The sequence below is a fragment of the Pipra filicauda genome, unplaced genomic scaffold (assembly GCF_003945595.2).
Source record: "Pipra filicauda isolate LSUMZ 115617 unplaced genomic scaffold, ASM394559v2 scaffold433_size896684_pilon, whole genome shotgun sequence".
In the NCBI taxonomy this organism is placed as follows: Eukaryota; Metazoa; Chordata; class Aves; order Passeriformes; family Pipridae; genus Pipra; species Pipra filicauda.
Window position 1 is genome coordinate 472,114 of NW_024104569.1, and position 24,410 is coordinate 496,523.

At 45.2% G+C, this 24,410-nt stretch overlaps 1 protein-coding gene across 3 annotated transcripts in view; it reads left to right on the plus strand.

The window, feature by feature from the left end:
• Positions 1 to 497: 497 nt before the first annotated feature.
• FAM120A (family with sequence similarity 120A) overlaps positions 498 to 24,410 on the plus strand; it is a 52,564-nt gene continuing 28,651 nt past the window's right edge. The window contains exons 1-7 of one of the 3 annotated variants that reach the window (XM_027732555.2): positions 498 to 1,444; positions 6,836 to 7,082; positions 11,783 to 11,865; positions 20,745 to 20,873; positions 21,333 to 21,429; positions 22,522 to 22,619; positions 22,908 to 23,191. In XM_027732555.2, coding sequence (XP_027588356.1) covers positions 971 to 1,444; positions 6,836 to 7,082; positions 11,783 to 11,865; positions 20,745 to 20,873; positions 21,333 to 21,429; positions 22,522 to 22,619; positions 22,908 to 23,191 — 1,412 coding nt within the window. In that variant the 5' untranslated portion in view covers positions 498 to 970. Of the gene's footprint in view, positions 1,445 to 6,835; positions 7,083 to 11,782; positions 11,866 to 20,744; positions 20,874 to 21,332; positions 21,430 to 22,518; positions 22,620 to 22,907; positions 23,192 to 24,410 lie in introns of all 3 variants that reach the window. The other 2 variants (XM_027732554.2, XM_027732557.2) reach the window with 2 other exon arrangements.

The following is a 24,410-nucleotide window of genomic DNA, read 5'->3' on the forward strand; positions in this document are numbered from 1 at the left end:
TTCCAGCTCAGGATATTCCACGATCTGGAGGCTTTCCCAGCAGCAGCGAACGCTCAGCGGGTGCGGCCGGGCCAGGCCGGCACATTCGCCGGTCACTGCCGGGTCTGTGCGCAGGGGAAGGCGCCGTTCCCAGGCCGGGCGCGGCCCCGCGGCTCCTCGGCCCGACCCGAACCCATGCGGGGGCGCTTCTGCCGCCCCGTCACGACCGAGGGTCCCCGAGCAACAGGTGCCCGGGACGCCGCTTCCCCGGGCCGGTCCCGCCGCGGGGTTGAGGAGGAGCCGCCGCTGCCCGGGAACGCCCGGCGGCACCGCTGGATCCCCGCGGGTGCTGCCCCGGCTCCCGTCCCGGGTCCCCCCGCCGCCGCTCCCGCCCCCGGCCCCCTCCCCTTCCCCGCCACTCGCTTCCGCCGCGCTCCCGCGCATGCCCGGGTTATGCAACGGCCGCGGCGGGCGGGCCGGGCCGGGCAGGAGCCGCAGGGCAGGGCAGGGCAGGGGGGCCCTGAGGGGCTGCGGGCACCGGGCACAGGCGGCGGCTCCGAGGCCGCTCCGCTCCCTCCGCCGCGCTCCCGCCGCGGCCCCGCGCGGTGTGTGAGTGGCAGCGGCGCGGCCGCCAAGTCCCGCCCGTTCCGCTCTCGCTGCCGCAGGCGGCGGCAGCGGCGGGTTGGCTTCCTGCGCGCCCGGCCGCTCCCCCGCCCCCCGGCAGTCGGAGCCGCAGCCGCCCGGATCCCCGAGCCATGGCTCTGTGAGCGCAGCACATGGCGGCCGCGGCAGCCATGAGCCCCCCACTAATCCATACAACTCCCCCCTGATCGGCCACCGACGGCAGCCAGCGCTCCCACCCGGCTCCACCGCTCCCACCGCCCGCCCGCCGCCGCCGCGCCGCCCGGCCCGAGCCCAGACCCCGCTGCCGCCGCCACCGCCACCGCCGGGCCCCTGCTCGCCTGCCCGCCGCCGCCGCCCGGTCCTCACCATGGGAGTGCAGGGATTCCAGGACTACATCGAGAAGCACTGCCCCAGCGCCGTGGTGCCCGTCGAGCTGCAGAAGCTGGCGCGGGGCAGCCTCGTGGGTGGGGGCCGCCAGCGGCCCCCCCAGACCCCGCTGCGCCTCCTCATCGATGCCGACAACTGCCTGCACCGGCTCTACGGCGGCTTCTACACGGACTGGGTGAGCGGTGGGCAGTGGAACCACATGCTGGGCTACCTGGCGGCCCTGGCCAAGGCCTGCTTCAACGGGAACATCGAGCTCTTCGTCTTCTTCAACGGCGCCCTGGAGAAGGCCCGGCTGCACGAGTGGGTGAAGCGCCAGGGCAACGAGCGCCAGACGGCGCAGCAGATCGTCAGCCACGTCCAGAACAAGGGCACCCCGCCGCCCAAGGTCTGGTTCCTGCCGCCCGTCTGCATGGCGCACTGCATCCGCCTGGCCCTCATCCGCTTCCACATCAAGGTGAGGAGGAGCCCGGGGGTCCCGGCGCCCCCTCCCCGCCGCTCCCCCTCGGCCGCTCCAAGATGGCAGCGGGGGCTGCCCGCGGGGGAGGGGGGGCACCGTCCGCCGCTCCCCTCAGCGCCTCAAAATGTCGCCCGGACCCGCGGGGGCGGCACAACTTTCGGCGGCCTCAATCCCCGGGGGATTTCGGCTGATTTCCAGGGCGCTGCCCGCCGCCCCGCCGAGGCCGGAGGCCGGGAGGCCTTGGCGGGGTGAGCGGCAGCGCCCGTGGCCCGGCCCGGCCCGGCAGCAGGGCGGCTTCTGCCTCCATGTTCTTTCGCTCCCTTGACTCAAAATGTCCCTTCTTGCCTTGTGGGCTGTGGTACCGCAGGGGAGAGCGGGTGAGCGAAAAGCATCTCTGTAGTTAATTACTGAGAGTAGGGGGAAAAATAATTAATCAGTTTAGTTCTCGCGCAGGGTGGATCTGCAACAAGTTCCCGGCTGAGGCGAGGTGTTTAAACTTGGGCTGGAGGGGAAATGGCTCGCTGCGAAAAGCACAGAGTGCAGTTTCGGCTTTATGGAGGTTTTTGTGTTTTGCTCAGTGTTTTCCCAGTATCAACAAGCGTTTAAAATCAGGCGTAGAATAACTCTCACCTTACTCCGTAACAGCAACACTTCCAGTTAGTGCAATCAGCAGCGCCGAGCTGACAGTCCTTCATTTAAACTTCTTATTTTAAGGGGCAGCCCCAGTTTTCCGGCCCCATAAACAGCCCTTCGTGCCAGATCTGGGCTCCATAGCTATCTTGCACTGGAAGGCCATGATTTCAAAGGTTGCAGGATATGACCACGTCGCATCTCTCCGCACGACGTTCCTGATTTACGATGGTTTCTGTTCAGCCGAGCGATTGTGTGTATTGAAACACAAGACGCTGGAAAAACAAGCCCGGGGATGAAGCTGCAGTTTTAGGAGGTGCCTGCTCGCCTTCCTGCTGGGGAGGGAAGAGCAGCAGGAGGGAAGCACATACTCCTAGGCTTTATTATCCTAAATTACTTTTGTGTGTAGAAAAATATTATGTAACCTTCGGAGTTGCATGCTCGATCACTAGCAGCAGCTTAATGTTATTTGGCCTTTTGCCGGATTAGAAACACTCTGGCCGGGCTGCGGTCCTGGGGTACAGATGCCTCTCTCCGAGGAGCTCACCCCAGAGGTGACTTTGGGTGAAGTTTCTCATAGTTCTGCCAACGGGGCGGGAGCTGCTGTTGCTCCCTCGTAGTGCCCTGCTGGCTGGGCCAGACCCATCCATGGAGGAACTCGGAGCTGGAGTGCAGCCACCCCGGGCTGGCAGCGGGTGTTGAGCAGTGGAAGTCCCATCCTGTTGCCGGGATTGGGTCACCAGGCCAGGGCCACCTCGTGAGTGGAACAAACTGGAAGCGGAGGCGAAGCTCATTCTTGCAGGGCCTGTCGAGCTCTGCCAAGCACGATGCCTTGGGCTTGGCCTTGGTTAAAGTGAGGAGGTTATGGCCGTGTCTGCTGCAGTCGTGTGTTTTCCTGGCCAGCCTAGAAGCAGAATTGTGTTACGGTATTTTGGATGGTGGGAATTTGCACGATAGCAAAAACATACTCTCATTTGAACTTTTTGGGATTTTTTTGTAGCTAGGAAATACTTTTGTTCTTCAAGCAAAAAGTTTTAGGCCCCATGCAGTGAAGGTCTTTACCTTGATCTGTTTGTGGGTGTGTTATTTGAGACTTAGAGACCGTTTGTAAAAGCAATGAATGGAGTAAAATAAGAATGTTGTTTTCTTTTAATGTAGTAAAGTGGAGACTTGGTTTAATGCAATACCGAAATGCACACTACCTGACAGGAAGGCAGTTAGTTTGGTATCAATGGGAATGTGGTGTTTGTAGCAGTTTTGTGGCATGTTGAACTGGCCGTTAGTTTGTTAAACGCCTTCTGTCTCAGACCTGGCTCAGGTACCTTACATCCAAACCAAACTGCCACATTTGACAGTGGTGTCACCTGTAGCACTTTGTTTACTTTCAAGCTTAGCTGCAGCATTAGCTCCTTTATGGTTTCTTGGTAACAGGCCTTATTCCTAATCTCTGGAAGCAGCCATAGGAGTACACATCATACCAAGTCCCTTTTCTGTCAGAAAAATACCCCAAACTCCCCAAATCCCCCTAAATACAACATCCTCCCAGTTTTGATGAAGAAGGTTTGTGGGGTGGGTATTTATGTCAGGTTAGCCCTGAGAGTTGGCAGCTCCTTACCAGATACTGGGGGTTTGGGGGGAGAGCCTGTGGCTGTTCACGCCCCTGAGCCATCACCCTGCATGTCCAAACTGTGCTGGCTCTCCCCACTGCTCAGCTGTTCTGGGGATGGGAAGGGTATCAACAATTCCCGTTTGATGCCTCATTTTTTCAGTTGTTGAGAAACTCTGTGGATAAATCTGGTTTTAATGGATTCATTTTCAGGTTAGGAAGGATATTGCATGGTTATAGTGGTCACATGCATAATACACATCAAAGATACTGCTGAGCTTAAATCATGTTTCTTCTCTGCTTTTCTTCTTCTCTGACATGATTTATTATCTTTCTAAATCTGCTATATTACATATATCTTTCTTTCTCTAAACCTTCCTCCAGTTTTATTCTTGCTCTCACTTTGACATAGCCCTCCTGATGGGCAAAGAGCAAATGCATCTTGAAGGTGTGATTTTTTATTTGCATGTACGGGTGATTTAAAAAATTTGCATATGCATAAGGCAGTTGTTAAATTGTAGTGTTTTCTTGCTTTGTTTTGAGAAGTTGGGGTTGAGAATACTGATTGACTTTAAATATGAAACCGATTTTCATATTTTTAGGAAGCATTTGAGTCTTGAGTAGAAGATTTGTGTGAAGCTAGGGACTGGCTATGAATTTAATCTATTTTGGTAATTAGAGGGGAGAAAAAGAGTAATGTCTTCCATCCAGAGCAATTATAAATCACTCACAGATGGTTTCAGCAGGATGTAAAAATAACAGGTTCCTCCAGGTTATAACAAATATCCCGCGGGTTCTTAGCTCCATTGTGACCTGGTATTTTTCAGTTTGGGGGAAATAATTCTTACAAGAAACTTTTATGTGAAGTAGGTTTGCTAAAATTTAAATATTTATGCAGTGGAGATCTTAACATTAATGCTTTGGGCAGGCTGTTTTGTTCTCAGTACCTAAAGGTGCTTGTGCCCATTTACTCAGGCAGGATTCTCTCCTGAGCCAGCACTGTTAGTGTTTACACAAGATTTTAGACTTGAAAATGATTCCAAACTCCTGACTGTGATTTCCCCCGTGTCCCCCTCCCTGGGTTGGTTTTGAACCCTGCACATTGGCTGGGTATGTCTGTGTTTGTGAGAGCCACGAGATATTTCTGACTCTCATCTTGGTAGAGTTTTACGGTGTGGGTTAACTGTACTTTGGTAAATACAGCTCCTTTCCCTGTGATGGTCCAGTTATTTGAACATGGGTTCTGGTATTCCCTGAACAGCCAGCAGCTTGGAGCTCGGTGAAACAGGGAGGGACCTGGGGGCTGTGGAGGTAGAGGAAGTAGCTCAGAGGAGATGAGAACGGGCACACCGAGCTTCCTCTTGTGTTATCTGCACCCGTGTCACACCTAGTGCTGCAGGAGGAGTTCTCACTTGTTTTTTTATACTTCATGGGTCTTTGTTGTGCGTGCAGAGAGGTTGAGTTTAGATATATTAGTATAATTGAAATCTATCTACCCTTAATTAAAAAAACATCAGAGGGATTTTTCTAATTTAAAACCTGTGAAGACTGGGGCCTGCAGGTGGGATGAAGCCTAAGTTCCCTCCTTTAGTTAGGAACTGTGTAGATCTAATGTCTTTAAATTCTTCCAAAGATGTTTATGGTTCCTCCCATGCCTTGTGCTGGGGATAGCATCATTGTTAGAAAATAAATACCTGTGTTTTTCTCATGAACAAAGTAAATTTCAAAAACACTCCATCGAGGAAGTTTCTGAAGAAGTAACATTTTCTGAAGACTACAAGGTGGTAGGATTAGGAGGAGGGAGAGCTGAGTGAGCTGGTGTTTGATCAGGAACATCACAGGCAAGGCACTGGCTGTTCTGCTGCTCAGGATTTAGCTTGGAAGGGAACATCTCATGAAGGTACGTGAGAGAAGCAAAATTTTACATACCTCCCTGGAATACCAATAATTCAGCATCAGGTTCAAGTGCAAGGCATGAGTAGAAGAAGAAGAAGGGTCTCTGTTAACTTGCTGTGAATGACTAAAGGGGGCTGCTGGATAGGGCTGTGGAGTTTGGGACCCTCTCTCCTGTTCTGCAGAGGATATAAATGGCCTGGCTGGCACTAAGGCTGTAGTTATTCATGCGTGCTGTGGAGAGTGAGCCTAATAGTTTTGTACTGATCTATTTTGGGATAGCTTGCTATCTACAGTGTTGTTTAAATGGAATACTCGGTGAGGGGAGGTTATACCAACACCCAACTTGCAAGGGGGTTTCCAGATCACCATGTCTGATGTGTGTGGATGGTGGAAGCATTAGGGATCCAAAGCCCTCAGCTGGCTGGAGTTGTGTGTGTGCACACTGGAGTTGTAGCAGTTCCTGATGGTGTGTGGGAATGCAGGACGGCACGGGCTGACCTGTCCTCATAGGGTTTTTGGTTTCAGTATAAGTTTCTTGATAAGAAAGGGTTGCTTTTATATTTCCAGCATTAGGAATTGGCCCATTTCTCCCTGCACAACATGTCTGTTCGAGTCATCTGATTGCCGTAGCCTAAAATATGTGCTTTGCTAGGCAACAGGAGTGGAGAGGTGAAGTTTGGGCTATAAACTCAAAGCAGTTTGCACCATCAGACACAGCTGTGTGTGAAAGGATAGGATGAAAGTGGAAAGAGGAAAAAACTTGGCTTAACACAGCAAGGTGGACATATGAAAAGTTGAGAAAGTTACCTCTGTTCATCCAGGGTTGTGTTTGGCTCTTTTACAAAAGGGTCAAAAAACTTTGAAAGGGATCATGGGTTTGCTTGATCCTGGGGGGCACCTTGGTGTGCTGAGCTGCTGGAGTACCCACAGCCTTAAGGCTTTCCCCGTGAGTGGGACAGACAGTGGTACAGTAATACCTTTAGAGTTTCTGTCATAAACAGTTCCTTCAGATGAGTTCAGCAGTACAGAATCCACTGCAGTGCGGGGGCTTCCAGGAGTGTGTGCTGGGCTTCCGAGCACTCCCTCTGTCCTGTCCACGTGTGCTGCGTCACTGGATTGGTTTAATTACTTCAAATATATCTCGAGTGTCTTAAATACTCATGTGTAGTTTCAGAAAGACCCTCTGTATCGTAATAGTTGTGATAAATCAGTGCTGCCATTTACACTGGAGCTAATTGCTCTGTCTTCCACTATAGGTTGCACAGAGCATTGAGGATCATCATCAAGAAGTAATTGCTTTCTGCAGAGAAAAAGGTTTCCATGGTTTGGTTGCATATGACTCCGATTATGCATTGTGCAACATCCCTTACTATTTCAGTGCCCATGCCCTAAAACTGAGCCGGAATGGGAAAAGCCTCACAACAAGCCAATACCTAATGCATGAAGTTGCCAAGCAACTGGACCTGAATCCAAATCGCTTTCCTATTTTTGCTGCTCTTTTAGGTAAGTGAAGATGCTGCTAGTCAGCCTTACGATTTCAGTGTCTATTAACTGCTTTGAAATAACATGTGTGTAATTTGACAGAACACCTGGGGAAAGGCATCCCTTTGTTCCAGACATTCCTGCCGTGGACTGGATGTGTGTTTATGAGGTCAGACATGCCCAATTTGTAGAGACCTGCGAGCAATGCAAATTGTGGCTGTCTAGAAAGAAGAGTTGAAAGTAGGGATTTGGCAGAGCTCTACCTGGCCAAAATGTTCTCTGTGGATGGGGGGAAATCGGGACAGTTGTGGTTCTACTAGTTTGGGTCCTGTATAGTATTGAGGTCTAGTTTCAATGATACACTTTCCAGACTGTAAGTATACTTCTGTCCTGAATTCCACCTAAAAATAACACCAATGGAGTGAACGTGTTTGGGTTGCAGGGCCTCTTTTTTCCCCTCTGAAATGAGTGTTGGACAAATATGGCAGCACGTCAGCTGCACCACCAGTATATTGTACTGTATAATTGAGTGAAACTCCACAGTTCTCAAAGCACAGGTGACTGACATCGTACCAGTCCTTTGGTTTGGTCTGGCTACTTTCTTAGCACTCCTGCTTCTCATGCTCAGTGGTGTGGGATCTGTAAGGAGCATAGGTGGGAATGTCTCCAGTTTCACATTTCTGCTTAAATGGAACAATTTTAACACACTCTATTTCCATAGCAGTGGTAGAGAATAAGTGTTGTAATCTCTCAGATGGAAGAGTGAATTAATTACTGACAAAGTTGACTCCAATGTATAAGATTTATTTGGAACAGCATTCTAACTGCTTTTTGGGAGCAGCCATGTTCTTATCATGCTGTGCAAACAAACTAAGAAAACTGGATTTTCTTTTTCTTTTCTTCCTGACTTTGTGTTTCAGTGTTGGTACATGATAGAGGAATAAAACTTCTCCTTTGAAAGCTGTGAATGAGAGAGGCTATGTGTTACTGCTTTAAAATACTAATATTTTAGTAGTCTTTAATATTGTTTCCAGTCCAGACAGGCATCTTCCATGTTAAGAAGGAAAGAACCAATGGATCTTGCAGTAGAAAGCCACAAGTATTTGACTGGTTGGAGTTGCTTTTTATCAGTGTGTGCTTTTCCTGCCTGCACAGGTGTAGGGAGGGCAGGCAGAGGGTTGGCTGAGCTGCCATTGCAGGAATTGCATGACAGACTACTATTGCTTGGCTTTGTTATGCAGTCTATAAATAAGTTGGTGCATGCCAGTTCAGTGAGTAAGAATTACTGCTGGAAAAGCAGTTTCCCCATTGCAGATATGTTTTTTTGGAGTTCATGGGAAGTACACAGGAATGGCATGGCTTTAATTCATCACACAGCCCCAGCTGCATGGCCTGCTGAGGCTTTGCTTGGTTATATCAAACAATAGGTGAGAAAAGTTCTGGTAAAGTTTCTGAAGGGTTTGCAGTTTTGTGCAAGAAGCTCTTGAATGTTTTTCTCTCTTGCTATCTTACATGACCAAATATTTTTCAACTTGCTCTTAGGAGAAAGAAATTTGAGGTCATTTCACATGACAACTAGAGAGAGATTTGGTAGCTTTTTCCACCACCCTCCCCCACCAAATTGGTACAAAGGTTAAAAAACCCCAGTTCAGCTATGAGTTTAGTTCTGGGTATTCCTTTGCATTTATTGTGTGTGTGTTCAGTATGAGTAAGCAGAATAAAGTTCATGGGGTTAGAACAGAAAGCTACTCAAGAGGTAGGTCTTCCTGCACTCGGGGCTTTTGTGTTATTTTTGTGTGAGTGAATTTTAGGAACCCTAGGTATTTGGGATAGGAAGTGATTATATAAGCTGACAACAAACAGATACAGTTTGACTTAAAGTACTTGCAACATGTTTTCACTTTTGCAATCTTGGTAATATAGTAACTTTTTTTCAAATAAAATACTAAGGGCGTATGTGCCATAGTTGTGCATGGAAGGTGTTTAAAGTAGGGTAGCTCGTTCAGATCTAAGTTTTTATATTTTTATTGAATATCTAAGGACTTGTCTGGCTTCACAGGTTATTCTGCCTTTGCTCCTGTGGCTTCGTTTTAGTCCTGATAAGTAGAATAAAGAAGTGGGAAGGAGTGAGTGATAGTTTATGACATGGAAAGGCACATGAATTTTTTGCTGGGCACAGCAATGTAACTCCCCATGCCAGTACTTCATGTAGGAATAAAATAACGTATTCTGAAATAATGACAGTTAAGCTGCTGCTTTAATGTTTGCAGTTCCAGAAGGCCCAAACTATGACAATAGCTGTAATATCCATATTCAACTTCAGGGCTTCTGTTTCCCCGTATCCAGAAAACTCAAAATTTCTTGGTACTCAGATACTTTCTTGTCATTAACTCCAAGGGGCAGTTTGGGGATGCTGAAAGAGGAAAAACATCCTGAAAGTTTCAGCCTCCCATTGAGCAGTTGGAGAAGCCTGAGGAATGACACTGACCTGGGCAGCTACAAAAGTGTTCTCAGTGGCAAGTGATTTGGGATTGAGCTTTTCAGGGATAAAGTGTCTATTGAAGTGTTGCAGCAAAATGTTTTTATGGCTGTACCAGCTAGGCAAACTTTTAAAGCTTGCTTTCTGAGGAGGTTCTGTGTACACTGTGCTTGGTTCATTTGGTTTATAGTTTTTTCCTTCTTCCAGCTTTTCATGCAGAAGGGATTTGTAGTTGTAGCTTTATAATATAAGGAGTATCCTTGGCATGGACAGTTAAAATGTGGTCTGGGCACTGCATCCTCTGAGGGTGTGCTCTTAAAAAGTTCTGTTCTAACTGGTGCTGGTGTAAACAGGGAGTTGATTTGGGTTCTTTTGTAAATTTTGACTCAAATACTTCAGAATAATTTAAAGAAAGAAAAGCAGTCCAAGCTTCAGCAGTAGAAAAACAAACCCAGTGTGAGACATAGGGCTGTAATTCAGTGAAGTCTTTAGAAAGGGCAGTAGCTTCAATTAGTATCTAATTGCTTTTAAAAAAACTAAGGCATATACTATAATAAGCCATTAAAATGGGAAAAATCAATATATGTTGAGGTTGTTCAGCCAGGTCAAGAAATAGAGGTTGCTTATGTAACGCTGATCTCTTTCCCACTGTGACAGCACTTTGTAACGGGTTTAGTTATGGAATCTCATTCTGTTTCTCAGGAAAGTTTTAGAACTGCATAAGGTAAGTACAGGCATCACTTCTTAGTTGGCCCACAAAAGACACTGCTGCACTTCAGCATCCTAAATCCTACACTTCAGTACGGGGTGAGAGCTGATCAAACAGTGATTTTATGTGTGTGCAGGGGGATGGAATTAACTGCAATGACAGATGGAGACCAAACGAAATTGAGGTTTTGGTGGAAGGGAGAGAAGCAATCGTAGCGTCTGTAGGAGTTATTGTCCCAGTAGATTTTGTCAGACCTGTATTATAAAAACTGTTTAATCTTTCCTTGACTAGATTGGTGAAGGTGTGGCTGTTTTATGCAAACTTGTTGAATCTTTTTGACGTGAGGTTAAAGTTTAGCTCCTAATGAATAAAAATGATAATATATTCTTGCTGGAGGTCTGAGTAATGGGTAAAGTATTGATTGGACACAAAGACTTCTCTTTCCGAGAGGCATCACCAGGCAGGGGACAGCTTTCCTGGCTTTCACATGTTAAAGACCACTAAGAGCAAACTAGATGTTTACAAGCAAAATGTTAAGAAAGGAAACAATTGTTATAACGTTCAAAGAATCTTCTCATATTCTTTATGAACAATGCACTCACTACTAAGTTGCTGCTTTATAAAACCAGGTATAGAAAGTATCCTGAAGTTTTCTGCCAGAGTTTTAAGAATATATCCTGTTTAGCTCTTTGTAAAGTTTGGATCCACAGCCACTGGACTTAATAAGTAGTTGATTAGTTACATTTTTGATTAATTCAAATGTTTGAAATGTTTCCTAGTAAGAATTTTTTAGGTTTGTTGGTTTGGGGTTTTTTGTTTGTTGAGTGTGATGTGCTTTAGAAAAAAAACAATGTGGGTGATCTTCCATTGAGTCTGAACAGTGTGGTAAATACAGTCTCTGTCCATGGAAACAGCAAAATGATTTCCCAATTCCTTCGCTGCTGCCAGCCCAGGGTCCCGTCTGACCTGGTCAGGTCCACAAAAGAAACTTCAGGAATTGGGAACCTGCTAAGTGTTGGATAAACCTGTGTTTAGATTGTGTTGAGGGTTGGATAAACCTGCCTGGTGCCTTGCTGCCTGACCCATGCTGCACAGGGGGCAGAGTGCAGATTCCAGAGGCAGCTCCCATGTGGATCAGTAAGGGCAGATGCTGGGATGCAGAAGGGGCCTTCCACCGTGTGTCAGGGGGCAATAGGACGTGTTCTTACACTGTTGCACCTGCACTGTGAAATCCTGTTGACGATTCCCTGACAGGACCCACCGGGTGGGGTGGACCCCGTGTTGTCCCTGGCTCTGCTGCTGCTGTGAGTTGGTTTCATGGAAGAGTGCTCCTCACACACAGGGAAGTGGCTCTTGCTGCAGCAGCAGAATGCTAATTAGGGTTTTCTGGAGTAACAAAAAGCTATCTGCAAGTTTAATCTGTTAATCCTCTTGATGGGGAGTTGAGGGCTGATTGCAGATCTGTTTGCTGTATGTAGAAACTGTGTGTAACATTTTGTGATGTACTTACATGAGTTCTGCATTATGTTCCAGGTAATCATATTCTACCTGATGAAGATTTGGCTTCCTTTCATTGGAGTTTACTTGGTCCAGAACATCCACTAGCTTCACTTAAGGTACAATTTTGATATAACCAGGAGCAATCGAGCTAAAACCAATTCTATGCACGGAGCAGTGTGATGGGTTAGTCGAGAGCAGCTCTGCGAGGCCCCTGTGCTCAGTCACCCTCAGGTGTCCCAGTCCTGGCTTCAGAGGATACCTGGGGTCAGGAGCCTTACAAGGCTAAACTTAGCCTATGTGATCCCCCTCAGTGCCCTTCAGCTGCACGAGCCACAGCTCCAGTGTGCTTTGGCTTGGAGAATGCAGCTTCTTGCTCTCCTCTTTTTTTAAGAAGAGAGTTTTTTGTTTAGTCATGTTCTTCAGCTATCAAAAATAGTGAGCTGTATATCTTCCTACCATCTTGTTTTATTGTCTGCTGCTCTGAATTTGTGGGTAATAGTCAGGTTTTGGTACTTAAAGTGTAAATGTCCTGGAGAATATGCTGCACAAGAAAGCCAAAGTGGCTTCAGTAGTTTTGAGGGGGGTGGTTTGAGACAAGTAACTTGTCTGATGCTCTTAGTTTACAGTATGTGTGTTCTGCTGCTTCATCACACTTGCTTTGTGCATCTGCCAAGTAAATGGCTATAAAAGGGAAACTGGACACATCAGAGAATAGGATCATAGTGACCTTTCTCTCTCTCTGCCACAACAGATATATCTATTTCCCTTTCTTCAAAGGTATACCAGGCAGCAAATAATCCGCTTTTTGTAAATGCTGCCTGAATGTTTTGTTATCTCTGCAACAAAAGTTTATTAAGCCATGAGAAATTGTAACTTGTTTGGTCAAATGTAGAATTTAAAAGCAGATTCCAGATTTTCAGCAGAATTTTTAGGACTTGCATGTGCATTTCTTAGTGACCAGCTGTGACATTTGATGTTACGCTCATCCCCTATTTTGCTGCCGCTCCTGTGTTTAGGAAGGTAAGTGTCAGCACATTGCAGTGGCAAAACAAAACCTGCATGCATGTTTGCTACTTCCTTGTAAAACTTGAGGTGAAAAAACGAGAGAGTGTGCCTGTGTTTTCATTTTTTACTAAAAAAGTTAAAATGTCAACTAGTGGTTGATAAACTTTCTGATGATACTTTTCTGTGGTCTAGGCTGAGTTGACTTGTTTGACAGCCAGTTCAGCATGTGACTTCAGACACTTAGACCTCCTGGAAAGCCCTCTAAATTTATACTGAATTACTTGAATGAAAATTGGGTATTTGTGATCTTTGCTTCTAGATGTACATTTTCAGTGGAAACACCACTGGGGCTCTGTAGCTGGCATCTCAAGGAAATAAAGTGTGTTCCCTCAGAGTATCCCTGGGCCTCCTCAGGCAGTTCTTCCCTGATGTATTTCATCTGTTGGCCAATGTAATCAGATATGAAAGCAGTTTCCATTTGGCTGTTGGAGATTCCATGACAACTGCTGCACTGTTATCAGTGCAAAGCCCCAAATAAATGCCCTGACTGAGGGAAAGGCTTGCACAACACAGGATTTGTTGAATTTCACGGCAGCTTTGCTGCCAGTGCACAGCCCCAAACTGGCCACAGCACCTCTGTCTGCTGCCTGGTGATGGTGTCACATGGAAGGGCGTGTCTGCAGCAACCCAGTCTTCATTAGTTACTGGTCATGGAACAACTGCTGCTTGTTTCTTTAGGTTCAGAGTGCTCATGGTTTGAAATGATAACTTCTTTCAGGAGCTCAGTAATTGAATTTAATTTCATTTGACACACTAGTATGTCAGTGATATCATCACAGTTCTCTGTGGGGGCCTCTTCACTGTAGATGTGCACAGAGCAATATTTCTTGTAAATTTTATGAATGCTTAAAAAAACCTCAAAGACATTTGTATTAACCACAAGGCTGATAGCAGAGAGTAGTTCCAGAACAGTGCAAGCCTTCATGAAAACTGGAAATGGGGGGAAGTTGTTGTGTTTCCCCAGGATGTCCTTCCTGGGCTGTGCTTACAAACTTTGCTTTGTTGTGTCTATTTAGAGTTACAACAGTGTTCTCCATGCTTGGGAACCAAGATCTCTGATTCCACACCTCATTCAACTCGGGATTTAGAAAGCTTTTTCTCATTGAGTAAAGATTTTAATCTTTTGTCTCTAGGACAGTGTGATCTTGAGAATCAAAGCTGACGGATTCCATTCCAGTGGCTGAATTTGTTGCTTTTCAGGGAGAGCTGTGACAGTTAATAATATACAATTTATTTCGTGCATTCTCTCTCAATCTTTTATTATGCTGTAGCAAAATGTTACTTTTCCTACAAACGAAGCTTTGCCAGTTCACCAGTGAGAAAGTGTAACTTAGAAAAGAAAGAACCAGCTTTGCTGATAGAAATTGCTCTGTCTGCTCAGGTGTCACCATGGGGAGGGGGGAAAAAAGCAAACCTGGGGAGATCTTACCTCTGTTTTAAAGAGGGACATGAGGTGAGGGTTGTTCATCCAGGAACAGCTGAGTAGAAGTGGGAAAAAGGAAGGGAAATGGAAACCTGACTGAAGAATCCATACTTCACATCTGGAAGGAAATGACCCAAACAATCTCTATATGCTGCATGAAAAGCCTTTCAGGAGACACTGACAATTACCATCAGCTCAGCAGAACTGTGAAGGTTCCATGGCCAGATTTAAATGAAGAGATATGAATTGCTGTTGCTGCAAAAGGGAGAAGGAATCAAAAGCCATCCCTGTGAGCTGTTCTGAGTCAGGCTCTCATCTGTCCAAATGTCCCTGTGGAAACAGATAATGTATCTAATAAATGTGCAGACCTGGGCTTGTGTCCTGTCACCTGCCTGAGAGCAGAGTTCACTGAAATGACCACCCCAGTCAGGGGTTTGAAACAAGAAAGGAGTTGATTGACTTCCTGAGAAATCAACTGACCTTGTCTGGAAGCCAGCATTATCGTGCTTTTTATTTGTGTGCTTTGGGATTTATCTTTTAAGGCAAAGACAATTTGGTTCTTATTCTGGGAAAGCTGGTTACAGTATGGGGCTTCAAGATCAATGAATAATACTGTCAGAATGAGATTGGGAGGGCAGTTTCTTACCTCTGGAATAAATTAGTGCCTGTTTGGGAGCACAGACCACCGAAGAAGTGCTGAGTCTTCATTCACAAGGTAACCTTAGAAACAAGGCTTAATGCAGTCTCCCTTTGTGAGTAAGGAGAGTATGCAGGGAAACTCTGTCTCCTTGGTTGTTCCATCTCAGTGGAGAGGGAAGGAGAGATGCTTCCACAAAGCAATCCAAAATACACAGATTAGGCTCCTTCTCTGAAGCGCTGTAGGAAATTCCTGTCTTACTCAGTTTGTTGACTTCGGAGGGTGTCTGCCAGAGGGACTAAGGTGTGAAGTAGATGCTTAGGTAATTTGCTGCTGTTCAGATAACAAAGGTAGTACTATTAAGATAGACTTCAAGTAAGTGCCTTGTTGTTTGTGGGGTTTTTTGATGCTAAGGGTCATCATAGTGCAGGTCAGAAAGCACCTCAGGAAGTTACTTAGTCCAACCTCCTGTGAAAAGTGTGGTCAGCTTGAGGTCAGAGCAGGTTGCTTAGGGCATTGCCTAGACTAGTCTTGGAAATCTCAGAGGTTGGAGGCTGCACAACCTGTCTGGGCAGCCTGCCCCGTGGTTTGACAGTCCCGACGGTGCAGATGCTTTGCCTGGCGTTTAGTCTGAGCCCATCTTGTTTCAGGCTATGTCTGGTGTCTCTCGCTCTTACACAACGCACTGCTGTGAAGAGCTGGCTCCGTGTGCTCAGTCACCTTTCTGTGGGTAGTGGAAGGCTGTATCTCCAAAGCCTTGTCTTTCCCAGGCTGAATGAGTGCCATTCCCTCAGCCCCTTCTTGCAGAGCAACTGCTCCTAACTCCCTGACAATCTGGAGGCTTTCTGCAGAACCAGCTCAGCTGTTCTGACACCTGGCTGGAGCCCCAGCTGGGATGCAGTGCTCTGGAGGTGACCTGCCACATGCTGAGAGTGGGATCCCTGGATCTGCCACTGTGCTCCTGCTGCACAGCCCAGGGTGCACCTTGCTGGCTCCTGCTCCAGCTGCTGCCGCCTTCCAGGAGCCCCAGGTCCCTTTGGCACACCTCCAGCCTGGGGAGTAGCCAGGTTTATTCCTGCCCAGGTACGAGGCTTCGCTTTTGTGGCTCTGTCAGTTCGTCCCTCTGGCTTGTCAGGGTGTCCTGGATGGCAGCCCAGCCCTCGGGGTCGTGTGGTGTGCAGGGCTGTCACACGGGGCTCAGTGAAGTCTGTATCACATCTTTGGCTTGTGCTTCTGCTCTCCCCTTTGCTTTCTGACATAACTCTTGTTCCCTGTTTAGGTTTGGTTTTCTCCATGTCCTGTGTTTACAAATTGTTAGCAAACAATGCCCATGCCCTGTGAATTATTGTTACTGTGCAGAAAGAGGTCAGCCCCTCAGCCAGGATGGAGGGAGGAGGAGAGAGAATTTTTAATCAAATAAACCGATCTTCAGGGAAAGGCTGAGCTTTGCTGATCTGAGAGGATTTTAAGTCATCCAGGGAACTTCTTGCCTCTTCAGAAAACTTATCATTAGATCAGATGCGCACTACAAGCTCCTAAGATGAAGTATTTTTAACATTCAAAGGCTGATACAAGATCCAAACAGTTTGGTTGCTATCTCTAATAGAAACTACAAGGCAGAAATAACAAAACCCAGGCAATTTGTTGTAGTATCCTTCGTATCTTCAGCCTTTTCTCTAGCCAGCAGGAAAAAAAATGTTTCCTATGTGTTGCCTCTGAACGTTTGAGGTCTCTTTTTTTCATGGTTTGAAAATAAAACTGAACCAGTTATCTGTTTCCAGCAGGCACAGCAGTAAATGTGGTGTTGATTAGTTTCTAAAGGCTGCTTCCTGAAGACAGTGGGCAACTGGGGTGTTCCCAGCTTTTCCCAACTGTAACTTAGGTACCTTCTACACTACCCTACTCATCCCGTGGAGCTGGGCTTATGTGAGTCTGTTCTTTTCCAAAAAAGCGTTTTTGAAAGTTTATTTCAGCAAACCCAAGACGTTTTTATCTTGCACCTTCAGGGTTTGTGGTGTTACTGTCTGCCTCTCATTTTGACAAATACCTCTGTAGAATTCATGGCCTTTCCCCACTTAATCTTCAGAGTGCACAAATAGGTCCCTTGTGATTTTTGTCAGTGCTCTGTCACAAACTGAAGGAGTCCTTTTACAACTAGCAAAGAAACCAGGCCCTTTTCAGGCCTCAGCTCTCCAACCCAGTCACCTCCCAGTGTGGGATCCACCCCCATGTTTGCCTTCCAAAATAGATTTTCCGTGTTGTTCCTTGTCTGAAACTTTTCTGTAGAGCATAAGGGAAAAAATAACTTCTAGGAAGAAATCTCTTGTAATGAGAAACTGGTAAAACATGCTGCTGCTTTTGTTCAGAAACACTTTGTGCAACACTAAAATTAAGTTTGAACCATGAACATGTGCTCTGTAACTTCTGCTGCAAGTCTGAATTTTCCCCATCCCTAATGCATGGTAAGACTTAGCCTGTATTTTAATGCACATGGGATTAGAAACATTCTTTATGATTCAGTATAAAATCTACAGTTTTGGATTTCTGGAAAGTTCCAAAATGAATAGAAATATTTTTTTCTTAATTATCAGGAAAGTACACTTTATTTCACCACTTTCATTTTTGGCTTTGTGTAGTGTAGGTCACGACACTCTTAGTTTTGAGGGTGTTCTCACACCTGCACTGGATGTCTTTGAAACAGAAGAAAAGAAAATCCAAATATCTGAAGTGTCTCTAGGTCTGTAAAACATACTTTGAGGGTCTCACTTCAGGAATTAAGAATATTCTCCAGTGAGGTCTTGAGGCTTTTTAGAGGCAGCTAAATGGGAGCACTATGTGAAGTGAGTCCTTGATAGGTCACACTTGAGCTCCACGTTCCCTGGGCCTGAGCTGAGCATTAGTGCCAGATTGATGTGATGTCTTCTCTTGGTGCCAACTTTATATGGTTTATTCAATATTGCCACCTTGGAGATGACATAAATTAAGGGGAGATTGCTTACTCCTGTCATCCACTGTGTTCCCAAGCAGAGATTGCAGGAACACTCAGGGAGCAGCTCAGGGTTTCTGCAAGGGCTCTGCAGAGAGCACATCCAGCATGACACAGCCATGGGATGATTCAGCTGCTTTAGGGATGGGTAATTGTTACACATTCAAGGAAAATGGGAGGTGTTCAGCAACAGACTTGGATTACCAGGGAGAAGAAAATCTATTCCTTCTGCTTCCAAAATGGGGGCAGAATGTTATCATCATTATTTGTCACTGTTAAGCTTACATGTGAATGTGATCTGTATTTAGTATTGTGTATATTCAGAGTGCACCTTAGTGAAAATTTGGATTTTAGTATCTGAAATGGAAATAATTGCCCTGCCACTGACTACACTAAACAGAACTGTTCTTAACTGTTCACTTTTCACAAGGGCGTGGAGTGACAGGACAGGGAGGAATGGCCTTAACCTGAAGGAGGGCAGGTTTGAATTAGGTATTGGGAAGAAATTCTTCCCTGTGAGGATGGTGAGGCCCTGGCACAGGTTGCCCAGAGAAACTGTGGCTGCCCCATCCCTGGGAGTGTCCAAGACCAGGCTGGACAGGGCTTGGAGCAACCTGGGCTAGTGGAAGGTGTCCCTGCCCATGGCAGGGGTGAACTGGATGATCCTTAAGTTGCCTTCCCACCCAAACCAGTCTGTTTCTATGTTTAATTTAGGCCTATAAAATATGTAGTTCATCTTTAGTAGAGGGTGACCAGGTATAGAATGAATATCCTGAGATTTGTAAAAAGTAGACATTAGGAGAAGGAAATTAGTAAAAATGGGAATCTGGCAAAAATTCCATGGTTTGAATATGAAGAAGGCAGTCTAAGAAATTGCATCATACGTGGATCAAATAAGGGCAGGGAAGAAAATAATCACATACAGTAGACTCCATATAAAATGAAAAGGGGTTGTGGTACAGGTTTTAAACTTGCAAAGATAAAACTAATGAAGTATTAATCAGAATTTTGCATAAACATTTCTGACAAGGCTGAATTGCGGTATTTTCTAGTAAAGTTTGATCCCTCTGTGTAGAATGCAATAAGAATGTATAAAGATTTTTCATTTTTTTTATACCTTAAAAATAGAACTGTTAAATCGTAATAATGATCTCTCAAGTCTCGAATCGCTGAATTTTGCAAAGCCACAGATTAAAAGATGTTAACAGCAAGAACCTAGCTGCCCCTGTAGGCACAGGCAGAGCGCTCCAGAACTGCGCAGAGGTTCCAGACAGAATTTTTAGAAAATCCTCAGGCTTCCTCTGAAATGTAGGACACGTATTTGGAGAGCTCCTTTCTGCCCCTGCGAGGGTGTGCAGCACAAGGGACAGGAGCAGGAGCTGCTGGTGGTTGAGGAGCTTTTCAGACCCAGCTGGCAGCACCATTCCCTGCCTGGAATTTTGCAGTAGTCCAGGATGGTTCCGTGACCTAAAGTTTCTGTACCCACTGTAGGATCACACGGAGCGTCAGAGTAGTGATTCCCATAACACAGGCTGGATAATCCCTAGTTTATTTTCGGGAGGAACCAAGTTTGAGTGTTGAGGTGGAAATCCAGTGTTTCCAGGACTATCCAGTTGTCCTCCTTTCTCCCTGTGGACAAAAGAAGGAATCAGGCCAAAGAATGAGTCTAGAACTCCCTGGAATGGCACATCCACCTGGTTGCTGAGCTGCAGGAACTTCTGTTCATAGGGGCTTTGGGTATTGTCCCATAAGGTTCTTCCAGCTCTTTCTTCTTGCTACAAAGTCCAAAGTGATTCTCACCTTTTCAGTCCGATGGCCTGAGTTAGTGACCAGTGAATCAATGGGAATTCAACATTTTCCTAACACCTTGGGAAGGCTGGACCCTGGGTTGTGATTTGTAGATGTATCTGTGGTCTCTGGGCCCAGGTCGTAAACTCAAGGGGAACTTTTAATTTGCATTAAAGCACGTGTTTCTCATGCACTTAAAATCGTTGGTGAATGTGGGAGGCCAGACACATCTGGAATTGGATGGTGAAACATTAATGCTAGATATTGAAATTATTTTGTCAATGGGATTATCTTAAGAATTTCATCTGTGTCTGCAAAATAATAATCAGCCCAGTAACCATGTTGATATTGCCATCATAGCAACAAGAGAAACCCAGACATCCTTCTTGGCTGATGTATAATATAAAAGAAAAGTCATTTCTTGCCTGAGATGTTACGTGCTGTGAAGCTGTATCAGTGTATTCTGCTACAGATAATGAAATGCACAAAATCTGAAAACACTAATTATTAAACTATGTAATCTTCAAATAATTTTTAGACCCATTTCTGTAGAACCTTGAAAATAAGTTTCTTGAAATGCTCCTTTTTTTTTTCTTTTTTTTTAAATTTGACTTTCAAATCCACCGTTTTCTGTGCACACAGAGATCTTCCTGTTCCCCATGGGTCTTTTTCATCAATTCTGATATGACTTTACACTCAGAATATAAACTGTGTCAAAATATTTTCTGGCTTATGTATGTGGATGTATGATGAAGATTATGATGTATGATGAATTAGGTGCAGCCTTTTGCACTAGAGGAAATGTCCAGCTCGAAAGCAGTAAAGGAATCAGCATTGCTGAACCTTGTTTGTGGTTGGAGCTGGTATTTAACCAGCAGGTATTTACACAGAGCTGAAGTTTCACATTTATAAAAATATACTGTACTTGTATGAGTCATCGTTTAAGCCTTAAAAACAAAGGGGAAGGCCCAAAAGTAATTAGATACTAAATCTGGCGACAGGGAATTTGTTGAATATCTTGCCAGTAGGTAAAAGCCGAGCTCTGGGCTGTGTGCTGGTGGCCCTGGTGCTCATGCTGGTGTGTTTGTTTGCACAGGTACGTGCTCACCAGTTAGTTTTACCACCGTGTGACGTAGTGATCAAAGCCGTAGCCGACTACGTCCGCAACATTCAGGACACCACTGATTTGGATGCCATAGCAAAAGATGTTTTTCAGCATTCACAGGTAAAGTATAAAGCCAAATACTGGTTTGCTTGGGTTTTCTCATTGATTGCACTCTACATTTGTGTTGGAGAATTGCTTTTGATGAAAACAGGGTTTGATGAGTTGATAACAGGAATCTGTTACGCGATGGCTTAGCTGCCCTAATTTCATGTTCCATCTTTCTGAAGGTAAAAATACTGCATTTACTACTCTCAGTGCTTTAAATTCTTGATAACCAGAGGGGTTTATAGCCTGACTTTGTGCACTGCCTTTGAGAATGAGCAGTACATGAAGACTGTATGTTCAAACCTTACCCCTCCATGGAGTGACATAACATGTCTTGTGCTGGAGCAGTGCTGCAGTCCTGGAGGGTCCAAAGGCAATAATCCTGTGCTATGGTGCATGTTAATTACTGTACAGACCTCCAGGTGACAAACCTGGACGTGCTCCTGACAGATCTTTTTTTTTTCCTTATTTTAGTCTAGAACAGATGACAAAGTTACTCGGTTTAAGAGAGCGGTTGCTTATTACTCAGCAACTAATAAACCTATGCCATTTCATCCACCACATTACCTGGGTAAGTAATGACAGCAACCAGGCTTTTTGTTTTAACTAAAACCTGAGATAACCCGAAATCAGAAATAGCATTATTAGCAGGATCTTACAGAAATATTTGTATCCTCTGGCAATTCTCATTGACCCTCGAAGGTGAGGTTTCAGAAGGTTTTCACAGGATATGTGCTGAAGTTGTGTTCTTGCCCCAAAAAGAGGAGAACAACCTGGACTGCTTTTCCTCTGGGGTATTCCACATCCATTCTGGCATTGGGACACTTGAGAGAATGATACTGTGAACAACTAAATCTGATGTCCAGTCCCATTCATGAGGACAGCTCCTATTTCTGGTCATTAAAACATTTTTTTTGTTTCTCACTGGACTTGCTGACATGTTTTAGAAATCTCTTTATAGTCTTTGATTTTTTGATGTCATAACATACCTGCTCAAATTGCAGCCACACTTGCTTGCCAGTTGTTCTGGCATTGCAGATTATTCTCAAGGCTTAAAAGTTAACTGTGTGTTCACAGGATTTCCTGACCCTGTTCTTAACACTAAAATGTCACTTTAGGTGAAATTTTCTGAAGCTCTTCAGTTACCATACTGGTACACTGATACAGATTTTCCTGCTTGTATTTGAGGGGTGGGGTGTCTTTATTTGAATCCAAAGACCTACATTAAAGGATGTTAAGGCTACTCGAGGTCAAATGTTCAAATGCCAGAAAGTGTCAGCATTTTGTATCTGTCTGACGTTGGTTTTGGCAGCATCTTTGTTATGACATCTTTTGGGCTTTTTTTTTTCTTTTAAGCTGCCTTTGATTCCCAGATAGAATAGGAATGTGCAGCAGTGAGAGATACAAAGACCTGAGAGAAGGTGAGACAAGTAAAATATACTTCACAGGCTACAAAGTGTTTTTACTGAAAGGCAAAAATGAATAAACTGACTTAAAGGCATATGAGAAAACAGTAATGCTAATAGAACAAGAATAGATAAACCATAGAAGCAAAAGGACAAACAGGATAACTTTTGTGTCAAATATTGAGCGTTTTCATGAGTGTTTGGTTTTTTCCTTTTTTTTTTCCTTTCTTTTCCCCTCCTCCCCTGCAATACAGCAGCCAGACCGAATCAGTTTGGTATGCCTGGGATAGTGCCACCATATGTTCCTTCTCAGATGCTTAACATTCCACAGACCTCACTACAAGCAAAACCTGTGGTAAGTTCAGTCTCTGGCCTGCTCCTTGGGAGAGGCCTGCTGTGCTCAGCAAACTGAAATCCAGGTGGGAAAGGTGTAGCCAGCTTTTTGAGTGTAGGCGGTCACTGACTGAATGCTAAGAGGAGCTAAAGTGACACTACAAACTCAGATAGAACAATTTTGGTGGATGTTCAAGCTGGCTGAGTTTTAATGTGTACATTTGGAAAAGGCTACTTGATTAAAGAATGTATTTTGTTTTAAAAGCAAAGCCTTTTTGTTGCCTTCCCTCAAGAGGTCCCTTTATTTTAGGCCCAGCAGATGTCCAATCAGGGTGGGGCCCAAGGCCAGGGTCCATACCCATACAGCCTCTCTGAGCCAGCCATCACCTTGGAAACAGGTGGAAAAAGTCTTTCTGAGCAGAACAACTACAGTAACATTCCTCACGAAGGAAAACACACACCATTATATGAACGGTCTTCTCCAATAAATCCAGCTCAGAGTGGGAGCCCCAACCATGTGGATTCAACCTATTTTCCTGCCTCTTCTACATCTTCGTCCTCCGACAATGATGAAGGCAATGGGGGTGCAGTGAAGTAAGTTTCTCATGAGGATGTTTTTTTACTCAGCTTCTGTTAAAATAGATTTCCTTTCAAAATCATTTACTGGTATCCTGAAAGTAAGAATCATAGAATCGATCACAGAATACCCTGAGTTGGAAGAGACCCGCAAGGATCATTGAAGTCCAGGTCCTGGTCCTGCAGAAATCTGCAAATCAGTGAAATGATAGACCTTAAAAAGATAGTTTTGGGTCACTGTGACTGCAGACAAATGCGTGGTTCAGTCTCATTGCCGTGTTCCTTAAACAGGAATTCAAAGCCAAATAATGTTGGGTGTTTTTCCACTCCTGCCCTTATGGTTTATTGAGAGAGCGAGGTTTTGGTAAATGTCATAAAGCCTTCCAGTTCTTTACTTTGTATAAAAGAAATATTCCTACTTCACAGTATAATTCATTAAAATTACAGTAGCTAAAAACTGTGGAACTTCACTGAACTTGCAGTGTTTACACTTCTTAAATTTGGGGATAATGTGGCTTTGCAAAGAAACCTGATGTGAATGTCAGAACTTTACCATTTTGGACAGTGACATAAAAGCCCTGATGGAGCAAAGCAGGAGTGAAGCTGGGTTTGCTCTGTTCTGCTTTACTGCACCAATATTTCTGACTGGAGCCAGGTGGGGGTCGGGCTCTGCTCCCAGGGAACAAGAGGAAATGGCCTCAAGCTGTGCCAGGGAGAAGTTCAGACTGGATATTAGGGAAAGTCTTCACTGAAAAGGCTGTCCAGCCCTGGCACAGGCTGCTCAGGGAGGTGATGGAGTCACCATTCCTGGAGGTGTTCTAAAAACGTGTAGATGTGGCCCTTGAGGACACGGTTTAATGGTGAACAAGGTGTTGGTGCTGGGTTGATGGTTGGACTTGGTGATCTTAGAGGGTTTTTCCAGCCTTAATGATTCTGTGATTCTACAGGGTATTATATTTTGGATGTGTGTACAGTGGTGTATGATTGCTTGGACTTTGATTTCTGATGCGTTCTATCAGCTTTAAATATTATCCTGTGTTTTGCTTAGTAAATCAAGCAGGTTTGCATAGCTTCCATGCAGTGCAGAACTGGAAATGTGCCTGTATTAGAAAAAACACTGTAAGGGATTTTTCAGCATTTTTTGTAGTGTTCCTTTTGCATTTTATGCAATAAATTCAGGCACTGAAATCTAGACATTTATATCATTTATATCATGGTTTGAAGAAAGTCTTCTAAT